The sequence below is a fragment of the Pristiophorus japonicus genome, chromosome 11, assembly GCF_044704955.1.
Source record: "Pristiophorus japonicus isolate sPriJap1 chromosome 11, sPriJap1.hap1, whole genome shotgun sequence".
Taxonomy (NCBI): domain Eukaryota; kingdom Metazoa; phylum Chordata; class Chondrichthyes; family Pristiophoridae; genus Pristiophorus; species Pristiophorus japonicus.
Window position 1 is genome coordinate 44,177,092 of NC_091987.1, and position 22,921 is coordinate 44,200,012.

Consider the following 22,921-nt stretch of genomic DNA (forward strand, 5'->3'; position numbering starts at 1 on the left):
ATCCTAGACTCTTAAAAAAAGTGGCTGTAGAGATAGTGGATGCATTGGTTGTAATCTACCAAAATTCTCTGGATTCTGGTGAGGTCCCAGTGGACTGGAAAACTGCAAATGTAACGCCCTTATTTAAAAAAGGAGGCAGACAGAAAGTAGGAAACTATGGACCAGTTTGCCTAACATCTGTTGTTAGGAAAATGCTGGAGTCCATTATTAAAGGAAGCATTAGCAAGACTTTGGAACAGCATAATACAGTCAAGCAGAGTCAGCATAGTTTTATGAAAGGGAAATCATGTTTGACAAATTTGCTGGAATTTTTGAAGATGTAACGAGCAGGGTGGACAAGGGGGAACCAGTGGATCTGGTGTATTTGGATTTCCAGAAGGCATTCGATAAGGCACCATGTAAAAGGTTATTGCACAAGTTAAAAGTTCACAGGGGTAATATATTAGCATGGATAGCAGATTGGCTAACTAACAGAAAACAGAGAGTCGGGATAAATGGGTCATTTTTCGGTTGGCAAACGGTAACTAGTGGGGTGCCACAGGGATCGGTGCTGGGCCTTCAACTATTTACATTCTATATTAATGAGTTGAATGAAGGGACCAAGTGTAATGTAGTCAAGTTTGTGATGATACAAAGATAGGTGGGAAAGCAAATTGTAAGGAGGACATAAAGAATCTACAAAGGGATATAGACAGACTAAGGTGAGTGGGCAAACATTTGACAGATGCAGTATAATGTGGGAAAGTGTGAGATTATCCACGTTGGCAGGAAAAATAAAATAGCAAATTATTATTTAAATGGAGAGAAATTATAAAATGCTGCAGTACAGAGGGACCTGGGGGTCCTTGTGCACGAAACACAAAAAGTTAGTATGCAGGTACAGCAAGTAATCAGGAAGGCAAATGGAATGTTGGCCTTTATTGCAAAGGGATGGAGTATAAAAGCAGAGAAGTCCTGCTACAACTCTACAGGATATTGGTGAGGCCACAACCTCGAGTACTGCATACAGTTTTGGTCTCCTTATTTAAGATACTTGCATTGGAGGCAGTTCAGAGAAGGTTCACTAGGTTGATTCCTGAGATGAAGGGGTTGAAGAAAGGTTGAGCAGGTTGGGTCTACACTCATTGTAGTTTAGAAGACTGAGAGGTGATCTTATTGAAACGTATAAGATACTGAGGGGGCTCGACAAGGTAGATGCAGAAAGGATGTTTCCCCTCGTGAGGGTATCTAGAACTAGGGGGCATAGTTTCAGAATAAGGGATCGCCCATTTAAAACTGAGATGAGGAGGAATTTCTTCTCTCGGAGGAAATCTGTGGAATTCTCTGCCCCAGAGAGTTGTGGAGGCTGTGTCATTGAATATATTTAAGGTGGAGATAGACAGATTTTTGAGCGATAAGGGAGTGAAGGGTTATGGGGAGCGGGCAGGGAAGTGGAGCTGAGTCCAAGATCAGATCAGCCATGATCTTATTGAATGGCGGAGCAGGCTCGAGGGACCAAATGGCCTACTCCTGCTCCTATTTCTTATGTTTTTATGTATTCTACATAGTTGTTGCATAATCCTGAATGTTCTAAAATGTCTCTCAGTTACCATGGCCTTGAATTTCTGTGGCTTTACAGCATTTCCCTGGGGGAAACTGCTGACCTCCCGCTGAAGTTAACTGAAGTCTGGGCCTATGTCTCATGCTGCAAAAATTTTTAGTCAAAGGAAACTTAGTAACTAATAGTCAATGCAAAACGTCCCCTTGTGCAGTTCTATTCCACTCATGGATAGGTACATTGGATTGTGAGCACATTGGAAGGTTTATCCCCTTGAATTGCTGTGGGTGTCACGGGCTCTAATTTCACCTGAGAGTAGAAATTGATCACACCTCACCAAGGGTGCAAAGCTCCCTTTTCAAGAGAAGTCAGAGCTACCTTGCTGAAAAAAGCAGGTTAAAGAGGCTTAATGCTCGGTGTCCACAAAGTGTTGGGATATAGATTTGCACCCATGATTCCTGCATCGAGCTGTTAATTTCATTAATTTTACTGTCGGGACCTGTCAAATGCTGTCCTCAGGTTAGAGGGGAATTTGGAATGACAATCATCATTAACTTACTATCATGCACCTCTTAGCAGCCAGCCCAGAGCAGCTGTAGCATATAGCTGCAAATAAGTTGTCTGTTTGACTGGCAGGGATCCAGGAAAAGAAGATGAATTGAAATAAGTATTTTGGTGTGAATAATAGAGAATTATGCCAACGTTATCACTTGAGGGATATTTCTGTGATCCTGCACTCCAAGTAGGAATTTGCACTTGTCGGGAGCATGGCTCGGAGAATCAGGACTACAAAGTAGTAATCCCATCTCCACCCACATGCTTCATGAGCACAGTCCTCACTTGGAACAGGAAGGTCCTGGAATTGCACCATGGAATAGTAATGTACAAACATTTAACACATTCGTTTGAAAGTTCACTGTCCTTTATTTTAGCACAGGTTTTAACCTGTCTATGATTGTGAAATGATCCACTTCAGATTAAAAATAACTTTAAAGCTAGACGTCACCAATATTACTCCTAAATCTCTCAATTATTGAGGCGTACCTCATAATGAAGAAATTACTAAAAAGGGAATTGTATTCATCTGCATTCTCATTTCATCTAAGGAGTTATAAAGGGAGACAGTTGCACATTTATTGGTGGCTCTGTTTTCTATTGTGTTTATGTTTTGTACTTTAAAATTCTCATCAGAGACATTATCCAATTCCACATCCAGTTTGTACAAAAATTAGAGGTTTGATTGCGGAGCTCCTGATTTCTTGCTGTAGACCACGATTTTGCCTACCTTGGTGGATCAGTGGCGGGTCCCAACTCCGATGCTCGCTCCAGCCTGCTGTCCAAAATGATTTTCCCCTGATTGGGCTTGTTAAGCCCGTCCAGCAGCCAATTGAAGGAAACTGGTCTGATGATGTCATTTGATTATGTGTCATCAGCCGGTTTCCTTAAAGAGACTATGCGAAAATTGATTTTGACAGTTGTGCTATCAGTGTTCTACATCATTGAGGTGCTGCAAACACTGACAAGCACTGCACTGAGGTGCATGGATGCACGTAGGCATTCCCATAACTCCCTCCAGATGCTTATGGAGACAGTCGCAGCACGCAGGGAGGTCCTCTTCCCTTCCAATGAGCGGAAGCGACCTCCCTAGGACACTAACGCAGCCTGGTTGCACAGGAGGATACAAGCAGGGATGTGGTCAGGTGGACCAGGCTGCACTGGTGCAAACCTTTCAATGATCTCAGTAGATCACGAAACATTACTGCAAACCCACACTCAGCCTCATCCTGCCGTGCTGCTCATCACATCCCCATTACTCTGCCTTCCCTACCCTACTCCTGCACAACCTTTCTCACACCAACGTACCATGCACCTCCACCCATCCCTCTCTATCTACATTATCACTTCCCCAGCTCACTAGCCACCCCTCACAATTACCCTCATCCTAGTCCAATCATACCAACTAACACACTTGGGTGTTTTATGCAATGTTCATGTAAAGTTTATTTACTATGTTGTCAAACATTGAAATCTTTATTTTGACCACTTTGTGTTCTTGGACAGATCTGTGTGCATCTTTGCAAGTGACTTAGTGAGTTGCAATGAATGGTGAGGCATAACAGTAACCCCAGCAATGGTGATGAGTGTGAAAGGAATGGCTTGAGCATTGTAGGGATGCTTCACCGTGTTGGTGTGGGGTGGTGCCAACCTGCCACATCATATGGCAGCCAGGGTGTACTGTGTCAAGTGAAGTAAATCTGGCCATAGTGAGGCTATCCCTGGCTTCCCATGCAGCAATGTGGTCAGGTGCTGATGCCCTGTGTCATGTGCAGCATCAGTTGATTGTGGAGAAGGTTGCTGGTGTTGTTGTTGGTGCTGCTGGTGTGCCCGGTGCTGCTGGTGTTGGGGCCAATCGTGGTGGGATTCTGAGGACCAAGGTGAGATAGTTTCAAGGGCACCGATGCTGATGTAATAGATGGCAGGTGAACTTGAAATGACAGAAGCGATCTGTCAATGGTGAGGGAGGCTGTTCCAATGAGATGACAGTGGATACAGAGTTTACTCCAAACATTTGCAAACTGCATAAAGCTCAATCTGTCTTCCAAATGCAGTAAGCGACAGCTTCTGAGCTTGGAAAGTTAATAGCTGTGAGATGGGAGCTTCTATAGCACATTTGCAGCTGTCAAGTCATGACATGATTCCATGGTCATCCAACTCCTGCCCTGCTTACCTGACGTGAATCCTGTGGCGGCCTCATAAAATGTAAAGGTGAGCTCAAAATACTTCTTAATGGGCAGTTAACTAGGCCATAACGACCTGACTTGCCTCCCCCGCCGCTGCGTGTCAGGTCTGTTCAGTGTTGACAGACCCGACATCTGGGAAAGGCAAGTGGCGGCAGGTTGACAGCGGGTTACTGACCCGCTATCCAAAAAAAACATTTCCCTCCCGACTCACCACCGAACTGACCCCTTAAAAAATTCCAATACATTTTTACTTCCCAGAATTTAATGCAGATAATTAATGTTTAATGTTTTGTCGGAGCAATAAAAACTCAATAAAAATACATACACTGCTGTTGTCAAATCTGTGATCATTGATGCTAGAGGAACCCACATCCCAACACAAGATGTAGTCGCTATCACCTGAAACAAAATATAATGCAACTGTTACTTTTCAATATTCTAAAAGTTAACATTTGTAAATTTTGTAAAGCAGTATTTCCAAATAGCCTGTATGAAAATACAGCGATTTCCTGAATTGGTATTTGTGGATAGGGAAATGGCTAATGTGTGGAGGCAGATTGATTTGGGGTGTTTCGTCACATTTTAGATAGATAGCTTATAACTTTAAGATATAGGGATTTTGTTGTTATTCAGAAGGTGCTTTTTTCTTTACCAGTAGCTTCCGCTTGAGTTGTTATTTAAAATACTACATTAAGCACTCTTGTGAATGACCTTGCAACAGGAAGGTTCTGAAATTAAACCAAGGAATAGTAACATAGTTAACAGTTGACACATTTGTTTGAAATTTTATTCTAGCACAGATGTTAACCTGAAGAGTTGAATTTCAAACAAACATTAAATTCTAGTTTTCCTCAGTGATTTCAGGGCTACAGTTTTTAAAACAGAATTCTAAGCTATGCCAGTACAATTTATGTGGGAATGTGGCATTTCAATTTGAAATCCTTTGGGTGAAATCAAGAAGTATAAATTAAATGGGAGGTTTTTGAAATCTTACAGAAAATTGGAGACGATTCCTGAAAAACAGGAAGAGTTTGAATTTTCGAGCTAGATATTGTAAAGTGTACTTACAGGTGCAGCCCCGCTGACCCACATAATAGTCGCTCTCCTGTTTGAGGAAGGGACTTTTCTCACCAGGTAGATAACTTCCTCAAAATAAACAAGATTTGCAATTACAGCCATTAGAGTGAGAACACTGTATAAGATAATAGCAGGCACATTCAAATCTGTGGAAAGAATCAAAGTTTAATTACTTTAAATGAGCTATCTCCATTGTCATTTTGATCAACCATTTCCTAAATGAATTTATAATGTTTATTTTTATTATTTGAATAAATGCTAGCTATTGGTTAGGAAATACTGAATTAATATTTGTTTTAAAAACAGGCTGTAGTGTATTTACACTTCTGTAAGTTTATACAAAATGTACTCAGAATTTAACAGAAATTAAACTTATCTATTTAATTTGAACAAATGCCATATGAAGCAGATATGATTAGCTCGATTATACCTAGTCATTTTATTATTTTTACAATTGAAGATTGTTAATTGGGTATCCAGATATAAAAGATATCCTCATACTAATTAGATTATATGCATTGAGCAAAGCCCTGCTATAAATACTGCAATAATGGCAGCCAAAAGGTCTGTTAAGAGAGAACCATGGGAACAAAATTTCTCACACTTATGTTTTTCGTATAATTAACAGGAGCAATTTCATCCCCATAATTATCTCCATACAGATGAGCTGAATAGAATATTGTATATTGTAATCAGGCCAGCAATTAACCACAACCATAGATTTTTCACAAAACTGCAGATGCTTGATGTCTCGATAGCGTTCTGAGAATTTTTAAGAAGTAAGATGCAATGGTAAACCTCCATATTCCTACTTGTTCCTGCAGTTCCATGCACTACTTGCATGGCCAATTAGAAACCACCAGATGACCAAATGGGCTCAGTAGTGTACAAAAGGGCAGCACGCATCGAGTCCCCGAGATGCCCAAAAGGAAATTCCAATGCTTTTGGCCACAAATGCACCTTTAACTCCAAATTAAGTCACGTTAACTCCAATTCCTTACTCTACTTTCTTCCAATTCTGACAAAGTGGCTGATTGGCCATGGGCAACTATTTTGTTACAGAACACTGCCTAGTCTTTATTTGTAACCCCACCAAAGTCGCACATTAGCTTCATTCCCCTGAAACTCACTCCTAGTAATTCTATTGTCCTATATTTTTGCATTCTTGACTATAATAGGTTTCTATGCTGCAATCTAGCTCTTGCAAGAGCAAGTGGCCCAATACTTTATATTAACAGGTCCAAAGCATGGGGTGGGAGGTCACATTTTACACATTACACCTTTGCCAAAATGCACAGTCTAAATTGGGAAGTGTGCCATATACATAGGTATAACATAATGCATAGTGACCAGGAGTGAGAACCAGTATAGGTTCATTTCTTCCCTAGCCTAGAGGTACTTAAAGCCAATTACAAAAACCCTATTTTCCCAAATTTTCCAATGATGGTTATCTACGGTTTGTTCAGTGATTATCTTGCATTGTTTTACAGATAATAGAGCAAAATATACACAATCATTTCTACATTGTTTTTTCCTGGAATCCTACAGAAAACCGAGGAATATTTGGCATCCATCTCCGGGTTCTGAGGACGAGACAGGTGAATCCAAAATTTTACAATTGAATTCACAAATGTGGAAATGGTATGTGTTTCCTCAAGCTTGCTGTCAGTCAGACCACAAATGCTTCAATTCCCTCCTCTGATCTACCGTTACATCCTTATTGGTTAAGAAGATACCAAATAGAATCATAGAATGGTTTCAGCACAGAAGTAGGCCATTCGGCTTGATGAACCCGTGACGACTGTCTGCAAGGGCACTTCAGCTTGTCCCACTCCCCTGCCCTTTCCCCTTGACCTGCAAATTATTTTCCTTCAGGTACTTATCCAATTTACTTTTGAAAGCCACGATGAATCTGCCTCCACCACCCTCTCAGGCAGTGCATTCTAGCTCCTAACCGCTTGCTGCGTAAAAACATTTTCGTCATGATCGTCTTTGGTTCTTCTACCAATCACCTTAAACCTCTGTCCTCTGGTTCTCGACCCTTCCACCAATGGGAACAGTTTCTCGCTATCTACTTTGTCTAGACCCCTCATGATTTTGAACACCTCTATCAAATCTCCTCTTAACTTTCTCTGCTCTAAGATTGTGTCAGCTTGGCTCAGTGGGCAGCACTCTTGTCACTGAGTCAAAAGGTTGTAGATTCAAGTCCCACTCCTGAAACTTGGGCACAAAAAAATCTAGGCTGACGCTCCAGTGCAGTGCTGAGGGAGTACTGCACTGTCGGAGGTGCCGTCTTTTGGATGAGACGTTAAACCACTTTCTTGCCCTGCCACCTTCAATGATTTGTGCACATATACCCCCAGGTCTCTCTGTTCATACATCCCCTTTAGAATTGCATCCTTTAGCTTATATTGCCTCTCCTCGTTCTTTCGACCAAAATGTTTCACTTCGCACTTTTCTGCATTAAATTTCATCCGCCCATTCCACCAGCCTGTCTATGTCTTCCTGAAGTCGATCACTCTCCTCCTCACTGTTCACTATACTTCCAAATTTTGAGTTATCTGCAAATTTTCAAATCATGCCCAAGTCATTAATATATATCAAGAAAAGAAATTGTCCTAGTATAGACCTCTGGGGAACACCACTATATACCTTCCTCCAGTCCTAAAAACCACTACTCTGTTTCCTGTCACTTAGCCAATTTTGTATCCATGCTGCCACTGTCCTTTTTATTCCATGGGATTCAACTTTCTTGACTCTATCAAACATCTTTTGGAGATCCATGTACACCATGTTAATCACATTGCCCCACATCAACCCTCTCTGTTACCTCATCAAAAAACTCGATCAAGTTAAACACAATTTCCAGGGAGGGATTCAAATTCATTGGAACCGGGGGAGGTGTGACCAGTACAAACTGGACGGTCTGCACCTAGGCAGGACCGGAACCAATGTCCTAGGGGGAGTGTTTGCGAGTGCTGTTGGGGAGGAGTTAAACTAATGTGGCAGGGGGATGGGAACCAATGCAGGGAGACAGAGGGAAACAAAAAGGAGACAAAAGCAAAAGACAGAAAGGAGATGAGTAAATGTGGAGGGCAGAGAAACCCAAGGCAAAAAACAAAAAGGGCCACTGAATGTAAAGGGGCTGCAGGAGGGGTCAAAACAAAAAATCATGGTTTAAAAACTAGTATTAAAACACTCTACCTAAACGCACGCAGCATTCGAAATAAAGTAAATGAGTTGATGGCACAAATCATTACAAATGGGTATGATTTGGTGGCCATTACAGAAACGTGGTTGCAGGGTGGCCAAGACTGGGAATTAAACATACAGGGGTATCTGACGATTCAGAAAGATAGACAAGAAGAGAAAGGAGGTGGGGTAGCTCTGTTAATAAAGGATGATATCGGGGCAGTTGTGAGAGACGATATTGGCTCTAATGAACAAAACGTTGAATCATTGTGGGTGGAGATTAGAGATAGCAAGGGGAAAAAGTCACTGGTGGGCGTATTTTATAGGCCCCCAAATAATAACTTCACTGTGGGGCGGGCAATAATCAAGGGAATAATGGAGGCATGTGAAAAAGGAACGGCAGTAATCATGGGGGATTTTAACCTACATATCGATTGGTCAAATCAAATCGCACGGGGTAGCCTGGAGGAGGAATTCATAGAATGCATACAGGATTGTTTCTTAGCACAATATGTTACAGAACCTACAAGGGAGCAAGCTATCTTAGATCTGGTCCTCTGTAATGAGACAGGAATAATAAACGATCTCCTAGTAAAAGATCCTCTCGGAATGAGTGATCACAGTATGGTTGAATTTGTAATACAGATTGAGGGTGAGGAAGTAGTGTCTCAAACGAGCATACTATGCTTAAACAAAGGGGACTACAGTGGGATGAGGGCAGAGTTGGCTAAAGTAGTCTGGAAACACAGACTAAATGGTGGCACAATTGAGGAACAGTGGAGGACTTTTAAGGAGCTCTTTCATAGTGCTCAACAAAAATATATTCCAATGAAAAAGAAGGGCGGTAAGAGAAGAGATAACCAGCCGTGGATAACCAGGGAAATTAAGGAGAGTATCAAATTAAAAACCAATGCGTATAAGGTGGCCAAGGTTAGTGGGAAAATAGAAGATTGGGAAAATTTTAAACGACAGCAAAGAATGACTAAGAAAGCAATAAAGAAAGGAAAGATAGATTACAAAGGTAAACTTGCACAAAACATAAAAACGGATAGTAAAAGCTTTTACAGATATATAAAACGGAAAAGAGTGACTAAAGTAAATGTTGGTCCCTTAGAAGATGAGAAGGGGGATTTAATAATGGGAAATGTGGAAATGGCTGAGACCTTAAACAATTATTTTGCTTCGGTCTTCACAGTGGAAGACACAGAAACCATGTCAGAAATTGCTGGTCACAGGAATGTGGGAAGGGAGGACCTGGAGACAATCACTATCACTGGGGGGGTAGTGCTGGACAGGCTAATGGGACTCAAGGTAGACAAGTCCCCTGGTCCTGATGAAATGCATCCCAGGGTATTAAAAGAGATGGCGGAAGTTATAGCAGATGCATTCGTTATAATCTACCAAAATTCTCTGGACTCTGGGGAGGTACCAGCGGATTAGAAAGCAGCTAATGTAACGCCTCTGTTTAAAAAAGGGGGCAGACAAAAGACAGGTAACTATAGGCCGGTTAGTTTAATATCTGTAGTGGGGAAAATGCTTGAAGCTATCATTAAGGAAGAAATAGCGGGACGTCTAGATAGGAATAGTGCAATCAAGCAGACGCAACATGGATTCATGAAGAGGAAATCATGTTTAACTAATTTACTGGAATTCTTTGAGGATATAACGAGCATGGTGGATAGAGGTGTACCGATGGATGTGGTGTATTTAGATTTTCAAAAGGCATTCAATAAGGTACCACACAAAAGGTTACTGCAGAAGATAAAGGTACGCGGGGTCAGTGGAAATGTATTAGCATGGATAGAGAATTGGCTGGCTAACAGAAAGCAGAGAGTCGGGATAAATGGGTCCTTTTCGGGTTGGAAATCGGTTGTTAGTGGTGTGCCACAGGGATCGGTGCTGGGACCACAACTGTTTACAATATAATTAGATGACCTGGAAGAGGGGACCGAGTGTAGTGTAACAAAATTTGCAGATGACACAAAGATTAGTGGGAAAGCGGGTTGTGTAGAGGACACAGAGAGACTGCAAAGAGATTTAGATAGGTTAAGCGAATGGGCTAAGGTTTGGCAGATGGAATACAATGTCAGAAAGTGTGAGGTCATCCACCTTGGGAAAAAAAACAAAAAAAGGAATACTATTTGAATGGGGAGGAATTACAACATGCTGCGGTGCAGAGGGACCTGGGGGTCCTTGTGCATGAATCCCAAAAAGTTAGTTTGCAGGTACAGCAGGTAATCAGGAAGGCGAATGGAATGTTGGCCTTCATTGCGAGAGGGATGGAGTACAAAAGCAGGGAGGTCCTGCTGCAACTTTATAGGGTATTGGTGAGGCTGCACCTGGAGTACTGCATGCAGTTTTGGTCACCTTACTTAAGGAAGGATATACTTGCTTTGGAGGGGTTACAGAGACGATTCACTAGGCTGATTCCGGAGATGAGGGGGTTACCTTATGATGACAGATTGAGTAGACTGGGTCTTTACTCGTTGGAGTTCAGAAGGATGAGGGGTAATCTTATAGAAACATTTAAAATAATGAAAGGGATAGACAAGATAAAGGCAGAGAGGTTGTTTTCACTGGTAGGGGAGACTAGAACTAGGGGGCACAGCCTCAAAATACAGGGGAGCCAATTTAAAACCGAGTTGAGAAGGAATTTCTTCTCCCAGAGAGATGTGAATCTGTGGAATTCTCTCCCCAAGGAAGCAGTTGAGGCTAGCTCATTGAATGTATTCAAGTCACAGATAGATAGATTTTTAACCAATAAGGGAATTAAGGGTTATGGGGAGCGGGCGGGTAAGTGGAGCTGAGTACACGGCCAGATCAGCCATGATCTTGTTGAATGGCGGAGCAGGCTCGAGGGGCTAGATGGCCTACTCCTGTTCCTAATTCTTATGTTTATGTTCTTATGTTCTTATATGCCTTTAACAAATCAGTGCTGGCTTTCCTTAATTAATCCACACGTGTTCAAATGACTGTTAATGTTGTCTTGCATTATCGTTTCTAAAAGTTTCCCCACTACCGAGGTTAAACTGACTTTCCTGTAGTTTATCTTAACACCCTTTTTTGAACAAGGGTGTAATATTTGCAATTCTCCAGTCCTCTGGCACCACCCCCGTATCTAAGGAGGATTGCAAGATTATGGCCAGTATCTCCGCGATTTCCACCTTTACTTCCGACCGCATTCTAGGATGCATCCCATCCATTCTTGGTGTCTTATCTACTTTAAGTATAGCTGACCTTTCTAGTACCGTTTCTTTATCAATTTTTATCATATCCAGTATCTTAGCTACCTTCTCTTTCATGATGACTTTGGCAGCATCTTCTTTCTTGGTATAGACAGATGCAAAGTACTCATTTAGTACCTCAGCCATGCCTACCGCCTCAATGCGTAGGTCTCCATTTTGGTCTCTAATGGGCTTCACCCCTCCTGTTACTACCCGTTTACTATTTATATGCCTGTAGAAGCCTTTTGGATTTCCTTTTGTGTTAGCTGGCAATCTATTCCCATACTCTCTCTTTGTCCCTTTTATTTCCTTTTTCACTTCCCCTTTGAACCTTCTATATTCAGCCTGGTTCTCACTTGTAGGGACCAAAATTGCCCCTTTTTTTTTTTAAGAGCAGTTACCACCTCAAATGGGGCAGAAATGTATTTCCACCCAGTTGGGACGCACTCCCAGATGTTTGGGACATTGCCTTTGTGATTTTTTGAGGCGGAGAGGGTATTCCCCCCCCCCCCCCCCCCCCGCTGATGTGCGTACGACAATAATGACATCATTGGCGCATGCACTGCCTGGTCCCTGTCCTGGAAGCTACATTGCCCTCAAATAGTCGATCGATTGCTTGTCGGTGCCCGTAACAGCTTTGTGTGGTGGGAAGCTGCCAGTGGCTGGGCGGTGTGTCCACCCTTAAAGGAGAGGGCGCACTGCCATGGCCGCCATTTTCTTTTAATTGTCGGCTGAGTCTACAGTTGGCCCACTTGGATGCTGGGCCACTGGCTTGGCTGAAGCCCTCCCTGGTGGTCCAGTGGGTGCCAAGTAGGCCTTGCAGCATGTCAGTGCCACGCTGACGTGCTCAGCAAAGCGCTGGTGACACTGCTCACCTTCCAGCCTGCTCCCGCCCCTCTGCCACCCTACTACTTTTTGATAAGGAAAGAGAACAATTTCCCTCTATTCCGCGCCCCATCGATTTGGGCGGTTATTCATCAGATAATTTGAATTATCCGTCCCTAATGGGGCGGAGGGCAATTTCGGACCTGTATTCTCAACCTGAAATCTTTTAATTCTTCCCTAAAATTCATCTGCAGATACGTTACATCTTCAGTTTACTAAATATTTGTTGATCTGCAAGGAATTCAAAGTACGCAAGTCTGAGGTGAAAATTGTTTGGCATAAAGTCCAGGTGCCTGCTGATGGAGGACATTATCTAGTAAAATACATATCCTTTACAGGGAGCCACATCATAATTTCACATAAAAACCATTTGGGTACAGCTGGAGGTGCTGCACCCTGGCAAATTCCTGTGGAGCAGGTTTGTTCCTTGCAGGCACCTATACTGTATTTTATATTGGCCTAATTCAGATGTAGATTTGTTCATTCCTGATGAAAATGCAAAGTCATACCTGTGTACATTGGGACTTGCGAATCACCCACAGGGCCACAAGTTTAGCAAATGTTTTTCAAAATTTATTTTAACAATTAAATGGTAGGTTTAAACACATCCTTTCAGAATGATATGCAGATAGGGTTAGCGTGTTTAAGCTCTTGTGGAGCATAAGCACTGGCACAGACCAGTTGGGCCAAATGGTTTGTTTCTATGCTGTTAATTCTATGTAATAATCATTGCCCATCACACAAATAGTGTTGGGTTACCACTGCAGGAATTTATAAAGTTTCTTTTCACTTCATTGAAGTATTAATAGAATTTTAGATTACAAAAAGCGGCAAGTTGGCCAATCATGTCTGCACTGGTTCTCTGAAAGAGCTATCCATTTAGTCCCATTCCCCTGTCAGTTCCCCATACTATTTTAAATTATTATTTTTCAGATATTTATCCATTTCCTTTTTAAATGCTATTATGGATTCTGCTTCCATTACTGTTTCTGGCAAAGCATTCCATATTCTAACAATCTTCTGTATGAAGAAACTTTTCCTAACCTATCCATTCTGTTGGAATTAGTGACAATGGGGATTAAAACATTAAAATGCTGCAACAAGAATACAAAACTTTCACAATAGCCACAGTGCTCGTTATCAATGATCTGAACTTGCATTTCATTCAGCTATCTTTACAACAACTTGATGCCCCACCACAATTCTTTTCTACCTTTCCCAAATTGGTGAAGGTAATGTGAAAGAGTTTAAAGGACTATTCCATAATGGTGTACTATAGTATTACAGCCTTGGGATTATTTTAATGTTCAGCTATGCCCACATTAAATTGGGAAACTGAATCCTGTCGAGCAGTTTGGGGGGAAATCTTGAAACATATACCAAAAATAATCCAAGTTTGGATATCTGTAATCCTATATGTGGCTATTTTAGTGAGAATAGTTCATCTCAAAAAATTGCCCCACAGATTTGAATGGAATAGTATCAGCATATACATATCAATAACCATAAAGGGTCTCTAAAGATTATTAAGAAAAATGACAGTAAACTAACAACACAAATAAATATCTTGTAGATGATGTAGTGAAAGGCAGGAATATAATTGCTGGTGGAGATGTCAAATCAATGGAAACTCAAAGAGCTGTAAATGAGGATGGAGGAAGAAACAGTTATTGCAATAATTTATTTTTCCTCAGAATATGAATGTCAGTCAGACTAGATTCTTAAAAGAAATACAAGTTAACAAGCTAAGCATAAATATATTGATTTGGTATCTTCTATATCTTCTGAATTATTATCTTCTAGAACAGAATAATTAATGTCAAAGGGAAAGCTTGGTGTGAGACAGGGGAATGGAAGGGACTGGCTATGAGGGAAATCAAGCGATTTCTTGAGTGCTCTGTGAATGATTATATAGTGCTGTATTATTGGCGTTCCCCTTTTTCCATGAGAATCTAGCACCCTTTTGGGAGAGACAGTTTGCTCCTGGAATCTCTGTGGTGACATGATTAATTGCAGAAGAATGCAATATGCATGATCTCTTTTGGTAAATGTTCAACATATTCTGTTAACGTTTATGTTGTTGAATATGTTTAGCTACTTTTGGCGTTTAAAATGATGTACTTTATTATTTTTGTGTGATTCTAAGACTTTATTCTCACATATTTAACAAAACAAAATGTTTAGGAAAAACTAAGAGTAGCAAAATGAACACTCCATACCACAACCACATAACAATAGTCACATAACAATAGTGCACGTCTGCTTTTCTTCCTCTCTCATGAAAAAGACAGGCTCCTTCTGTTAATTTCAACTAAATAGCAAGCATACTTTTTGGTAATGTTTTGTAATCAATGGCAACAATTGTATTGACACTAAGGTCGGGATGTGGTTGAAATATTTTTAATAACTACGTAGACTTTGGCACATTTACAAAATAAATATTGTGCAATTTTTGAAACTTTTAAAAACAATACCCCGAAATGATGCACTTAATGCATATCACATAGGCAGTAAAAAAAAACATGCATTTTTTTTGGTGTACAATGTTATCAATCATTTAAAATTTTGTAAAAAAAAATCTTACTTTGAGCAATACAATATAAAACAAGAAGCCTACTTGGCTTTATTTTGCAGAGAAACTGAAGGAGTGCTAGCTGTGGCTCAGTGGGTAACACACTAAGTCAAAAGGTTGTGGGTTCAAGACCCACTCCAGGGACTTGAGCACATAAATCTAGGCTGACACTCCAGTGCAGTGCTTTTGACAGTTTCAATGCATTCCTGGGAGAAGGGCCTTCGCGAGTGGAGATTTGGGGCTATTTGCCCAACTCTTGCCCAGCGAATGTCCTTAAAACTCAATTCTGGGAAAAACAGGCATAAAACCTGCTTTTACCAGTGTAAGAGTTTTAAAAGATAGAAAAATGTGATTTTAGCACTATTTTTATATTAAAAACCCTGTCCATTAAGGTAAATTTATTTTTAACCCTTTTCAAAAAATATTTTTATCCTAAAACATTTAATTTAATTCAATTCCAAATAATTTTAAATATGTGAGTGTTTTTTAAATTTATTGTGCTGTTTATGTTTTATTTATTGTATTCTCATTGATAGTAATGGGAGCTTGTACAAATGGAACTCACCATTATTATCAATGAGAATACTCCATGTTCATTGCTGGTCCAGGCCCATGTGATCCCATGTTGCGTTTATGTTCCTGGGATGCATGGGCCTCTGCGCTGGGTTCCGCATCTAGGCCTCAGACCGCAAGTGTTCATTCCTCTGGGACCACCAGGTACTTTTGTTAAAAGAATTCCGGTCAGACGCTTCCGCAACAATATTTGGCCCATTATCTGGTCATTATCACATTGCTGTTTGTGGGAGTTTGATGTGCGCAAGTTGGCTTCTGCATTTCCCACATTACAACAGTGACTACAATCCAAAAGTACTTCGTTGGGCTGTAAAGCACAAATAAATGCAAGTCTTTCTTTCAGTGAGCACATCAGTAATTGAATGTAGAGCTCGGAATTGTGGAGTTGTGCAAAGAAGCAATTCCAACCTGCACTGAAACACTTATTACCTGCTATTAAATAGAGGCCTGCACTATTAGTGCATTTTCTTTGTTTATTTTGAAAGGAGTATTTACTTTCTGCGATTCTTACGTTGTTTCTTGCCATTTGTCAGTCAAGACAACGAGCAAGTGAGCTGCTCCAAAGGAGCTGACAGTTCTTTTTTTTCAACCAGCTGCGAGAAATTAGGAGGAATCATCGCTGGAAGCAGTCCTTCTTTTACAAACAGTTACGAAAAAGCATGACTAATTTTAACATCTGTTTTCTTGGCTATTTCTTATGTTCTGGTACATTCACAATGCACACGTTCAGCATCAGTATGAAATAGAACCTTCCCACCAATTGTAAACTTGGAGCAAAAATTAACCGAGTCCGAAATGTAGCAGAGCAAGACTCCATCCTCCAGGAGTCTCACTCCACTTGTTTGCAGTGTTAGATCAGACCCAGACACCAGATTCAGGCTGCACTTACACTCTAACTGCAGCTAGGTGCCAAGCGAAACCACTTCATACTGACACTATAGATGTACTTACTGATAGCATCTTTCGAGAAACTGTCTGGAAGAAAGTTACAACACAGACAACATAGAGAAGTTTAGTTAACGCTTGACCTGCTATATAAACTAGATCATATGCTGTGAGAGGGATTAAATGTTTATCCACACAAAAAAAAATATGAAAAAGACAGAAAAGAAAAAGTTGATCCTGAACTGTTCAAAACTGTATACGCTGTATTGCTACATGGCTGGATGGATTTACGTGTGCTGGTCTAGAAAAGTTCAGCAGCAGCTATATTCCTGCCCTTTAAACACATCTTTTATAAGAAGGGTGGAACGAACTTATTTAGAGAGGGTGGGGGCATTCCTCGGAAGAGACCGGGAGATAGCAGCGGCCAAGCAGTTCCCGTTAGCTCAGAAAGCCCGTGAGGTTTCTTCCGCGGAATTGCCCGTGCCGTGCCGTGCCGTGCCCGCATCAGCAGCCGCTCGCTCCTCACCAAGTGCCGGCGGCGGCATCTCCCGTTTACTAGGGCGGGGGAGGGCTGAGCCGGCGGACTCTCGCCCCCTCCCCCGGGCTTCAGAGCGGGGCCCGGCTGCCCGCTGGTGTGGTGCCTTTACACCGGCAGTTCGGGTGCAGCCGCCCAGAATGAGCAGTTAGAAGGATCTTCACCATTTTCTTTCCAGTGGGTGATTCGCAAGTCCCAATGTTCATGGATTTTGCCGGCAAGGACTGAATGAAACCGCCCCCACCGAAGCAACTTTCATTTGCCTACTTACTCAATAAAATATCCGCGGCTTTGGGTGGGCTCGAGCCGCAGAAAAGGTCCAGGCTCTGGTTCGACGCGTCCGTCATCGCTCCAGCACACACACACTAACTTTCTGTTCCTCTGGCGAAGACGGACTGAGACCAAAGGCTCCGCGTCTCTTCCACACGCCGCCGCTTTCCCAAGCAGCCTGGCAGTAGCTGCACAGTGTCGATCTGCCCGGCGCTCCCCACACCTTGATTCATTTTCGGTTCTTGGGAGTTCACGTTCTTCAGAAGATAAGCATCAACTACAAAAGTTGTAAAACAATCAGGAGTTTACAAGCAAACCCTCTTAAAATCGAAATAGCAACCCCGCCTTTCCCAACAGCTAAAGATGAAAATGGATCACCCACCATATCGCATGAAAAGTGCAGGTGATTAAGTGCAATGACCTGTCGTATCTTCCAATACTTAGAACTAACCACATTGGTGCCAACTTACTGCCTACTGATTCAGAGCTAGCTTGCCCGGTACTGTCACAGCTAACTCAAAAGCAACTTTGACTAAGACCCATCAACCTGTTAACCTATCCCGAGTTGCTTACAGATTAATATAATTTTAGCAAAATTAAGTTATATTTGTTCTCAATACTAGGAGGTTTCCAGTGGTGATGCGTATAGGACAGGGGCTGGGCAATGATACCACCAGGCAGTTGAGAACAGGGAGGTTAACTGAGTGAGGAGTAGGGGCCTGAGACTTCCTTTATGGACCAACTAGGTTCTGGGTTGTCCCAGGGTCACCAAACAAAAATCATCACAAGTGCCCCTTTTGGAGCACTACTAATATGGGATGGTTCAATTAAAATTTAAAAAGAACCAAAATAAGCATCAAGTACCACCAAAAGCAAAAGGATACCTTCCCGACTAAATCAGCACGTTATTATTGATGTATACAAGACACTCTATACCCTGCGGTGCACACTGGTTGCGCAAAGTATCAAGCATGCTCCCTCTCCAGGGTCACCCGGGCACAGACAGGACCACGGAAGAGAGGTACACAGCCAGAGCGACCTTCCCCCCCCCCCCCCACCTCCAGTCACAGGAGATATGGTAACATGTAAAATAAAGACCACTCATTTATAGACTAATGGATTGATTCATTGAATTCAATCCTCATAGTGGTAGTAGAAATCCCAGAATACTGAATAAAAATTACATTTGTCTTATTCACCCACTGTAAATCAGTGGCCCTAATGTTATCCCCAACATGGTTTAAGCATGCTTATTATAAAACAGCATATCCCCAACTTGCCGCAAGCAATACTACAGGAGATCTGTTAATATTATAAAAACTTTATGTGCACACTACTTGCCCATCACATTGTCTATCACACTTCAGATTTATTGAGTCAGTAGCCTTGAAAATAACATATTGTGTGTTATATGGCATAACCCCTTGTTATAAAATAATATATTCACCAACTCATCATGAATAACGTCACTGGAGATTCACTAGTATAATATATGAACAGGAGTAGGCCATTCAGCCCCTCGAGTCTGTTCTGCCAACTAGTTAATTATTGAACTGGTTCCTCCAACTGCCTTGGCTCCATATTTCTTAATACCCTTGGCTAGCAAAAATATATCGATCTCAGATTTAAAATGATTAAGTTAAGTCCCCTTGTGCTAGACTCCCCCACCAGCAGAAAACGTTTCTATCGACCCTCTTAATTCCTTTCAAAATCGTAAAAATCAAATCACCCCTTAACCTTCTATATGCCAGGGAATACAAACCTAATTTATGTAATCTCTCCTCATAATTGGTGCCCTGGAAACATTCTGGTGAATCTGCACTGCGGTACCCAGAACTGTACACAGTACAGATTTGATCTAACCAGGGCTTGGTATAGCTATAGAAAAACTTCCTCCCCTTTATATTCTAGCCCTCCAGTTATAAAGGCTAACATTCCATTAGTCTTTTTGATTTTTTTTGATACTTGACAACTACATTTAATTATCTGTGTACATGGACCCCTGAATCTCTTTGGACCTTCACTGTTCCTAGTTTTTCACCCTTTAAAAAAAATGCTCAGATTTATCGTTTTTGGCCCAAAATGGATGACCTCGCACTTACCTGCATTGAAATCCATCTGCCACGGTTTGCCCACTCACTTAATCTATCAATGTCTCTTTGTAATTTTATGCATCCATCTACACTCCTTACTATACCACCAATCTTAGTGTCATTGGCAAACTTGGATATGTTGCTCTCTATTGCATTATCTAAGTCATTAATACATATAGTGAATAGTTGAGGCCCCACAGATCCTTGTGGGACACCAGTAGTCACTTCCTTTCAGTTTGTGTACATGGTCATTATATCTTTCTACCTTCCACCGTCTAACCAATCTCCTAACCAGGTCAACAATTTGCCTTCAATTCCATGAGCTTTAATTTTAGCTAACAGCCTCTTATGTGGATTCTTATCAAATGCCTTCTGGAAATCCATATAAACTACATTCATAGACATTCCCCTGGAAACTACTATAGTTACTTCCTCAAAAATTTCAATTAGGTTCGCAAGACGTGACCTATTCTTTACAAATCCATGCTTTATCTGATCAGCTCAAATTTCTCTAAGTGCTCAGTCACTCTGGCTGTGATTTCCCCAACCTCGGCGATCCATTGCGGGTGATGTCAGTGGCTGGCCCCGACCCCACTGCTGCCTCCAGCCCGCTGTATAGAATGATTTTACATTGAAGTTCCCGCTCAATGCATTTGCTGGTCAATTGAAGGAAGTGGGTCTGATAATGTCATTTCATGATGTGTCATCAGCTGGTTTCCTTAAAGGTACCATGCACAAATTGTTTTTGACAGTTGTATTATCAGTGTTCTACGACATTGAGGTGCTGCAAACACTGACAAACACTGCACAGAGGTGCACGGCTGCACCCAGGCTCTCCCATGACTCTCTCCATATGCTTATGGAGGGAGTCCCAGCATGCAGGGAGGTTCTCTTCCCTTCCAATGGGTGGAAGAGACTTTCCCAGGACACCAACGCAGTCTGGTTGCACATTGCACAGGAGGGCACAAGCAGGGATGTCATCAGGAAGATCAGGCTACAGCAGTGCAAACCGTGCAAACCTTTCAATGATCTCAGTAGATCACAAAACATTACTGCAAACCGATACTCAACCTCATCCTGCTGTGCCACTCATCACATCCGCATCAATCTGCTTTCCTACTCTACTCCTCCATATCCTTACTCACACCTACTTACTTTGCACCTCCACCCATACCTCTCTATCTGTATTGGCACTTCCCCATCTCATTAGCCATCCCTCACACTCACATTCATCCTAGTCCAATCATTCCAACAAACAACACACAAGGGTAAGCACTTGAGTGTTTTATGCAATAGTCATATAAAGTTTCTGTTAATGTGTTGTCAATCATTGAAACCTTTATTTTCAACACAATGCCTTCTTGGACAGATCTGTACGCACCTTTGAAAGTGGCTTAGTGAGTTGCAGTGAATGGTGAGACTAAAATGGTACCCCCGCAATGGTCATGAGTGTGAAAAGAATGGCTTGGGCATCGTAGGGTGCTTTATGGTGTTGGTGTGGGGTGGTACCAACCTGGCGTATCATGTGGCAGTCAGGATGTACAGCATAAAGTGAAGTAAATCTGGCCATGGTGAGGCCATCCCTGGTGCCCAGGCAGCAATGTGGTCGCGTGCTGATGTCCTGTGTCCTGTGCAGCATCAGTTGATTGCGGAGAAGGTTGGTGCTGCTGGGACTGATCGAGGTGGGATTCTGAGGACAACGGTGAGATAGTTCCAAGAGCACCAATGCTGATGCAATAGATGGCAGGTGAACTTGAGATGTCAGAAGCGATCTGTCAATAGTGAGAAAGGTTGTTCCAATGAGGTGACACTGGATAGAGAGTTTACTCCAACCGTTACAACCTGCATAAAGCTCAATCTTTCTTCCAAATGCTGTAAACAACAGCTTCTGAGCTTGGAAAGTGAACAGTTGTGAGATGGGAGCTTTTATAGCACATTTGCAGCTGTCAAGTCATGACATGATTCCATGGTCATACAACTCCGAACCTCCTTACCTGACATGATCACCGAGCAGTGTGGACCCCGTGGGCAACCTCATAAAATGTTAAGGTGAGCTCAAAATACTTCTTAATGGGCTATTAACAAGGTCATAATGACCTGAATTGCCTCCCCCGCCACTGTGTGTTGGGTCTGTTCAGTGCTGACAGACCCGACATTTGGGAAAGGCGCGTAATGGCGGGTTGACAGCAGGGTCCCGACCCGCTGTCAAAAAATATTCACACCCGACCTGTCACCCGACCTGTTCAGTGCTGGCCACTCCGAAAAATTCTCCCCTCTGTCCTCAATTATAAATTCCAATAACTTCCCCACGAATGGTTTTAGACTAACAGGTCTATAATTTCCTGTTTTTTTCTCTCCAGCCTTTCTTAAACAATAGCAGTTACATTTGAATTATCCAATCTAAATGGACAATTCCTGAATCAAGAGCGATTTGGAAGATTATGACTAAAGCATCTCCAATTGACTCACCATCAGGTCCTGGGGATTCGTCAGTCTTTAGCGCCAATGTATTTTTCTAATATTGCTTTCTTGCTTACGTTAATATAGCTTGGCTGTATTATTTCACAGTAATCAAATACAGCTTATCATTTTATGAAATTGCAGTGATTATCCATCAGTGAAGGTGCTTTTTATGCATCAACTGTATAAGCTGTAAGAGTAAAACTGATAGAGTAAATAATAAATTATTGCATGTTATTGAGGGGTCCAGTTGATTATGTCTATCCTGGCTATATGTAACATCATTATGATCATCATAGGCAGTCCCTCGGAATCGAGGAAGACTTGCTTCCACTCTTAAAATGAGCCCTTTGGTGGCTGAACAATCCAATACAAGAACTACAGTCCCTGTCACAGGTGGGACAGATAGTCATTGAGGGAAAGGGTGGGTGGGACAGGTTTGCCGCATGCTCTTTCCGCTGCCTGCGCTTGATTTTTGCATACTCTCGGTGAGGAGACCCGAGGTGCTCCCGGATGTACTTCCTCCACTTAGAGCGATCTTTGACCAGGGACTCCGAGGTGTCAGTGGGGATGTTGCACTTTATCAGGGAGGCTTTGAGGATGTCCTTGTAACGCTTCCCCTGCCCACCTTTGGCTCGTTTGCCGTGAAGGAGTTCCGAGTAGAGCGCTTGCTTTGGGAATCTCGTGTCTGGCATGCAAACGATGTGGCCTGCCCAGCAGAGCTGATCAAGTGTGGTCAGTGCTTCAATGCTGGGGATGTTGGCCTGGTCGAGGACACTAATGTTGGTGCATCTGTCCTCCCAGAGGATTGTAGGATCTTGCGGAGACATTGTTGGTGGTATTTCTCCAGTGACTTGAGGTGTCTACTGTACATGGT

General features: G+C 42.1%; 1 protein-coding gene across 2 annotated transcripts in view; it reads right to left on the reverse strand.

The window, feature by feature from the left end:
• slc51a (solute carrier family 51 member A) overlaps positions 1-22,921 on the reverse strand; it is a 53,509-nt gene that overhangs the window by 14,119 nt on the left and 16,469 nt on the right. Inside the window, exons 2-4 of one of the 2 annotated variants that reach the window (XM_070892901.1) lie at positions 17,493-17,768; positions 5,347-5,420; positions 4,604-4,677 (exon numbers count right to left, since the gene is read on the reverse strand). In XM_070892901.1, the coding sequence (XP_070749002.1) occupies positions 4,604-4,677; positions 5,347-5,420; positions 17,493-17,568 (224 nt within the window). In that variant the 5' untranslated portion in view covers positions 17,569-17,768. Of the gene's footprint in view, positions 1-4,603; positions 4,678-5,346; positions 5,502-17,492; positions 17,769-22,921 lie in introns of both variants that reach the window. The other variant, XM_070892900.1, reaches the window with a different exon arrangement.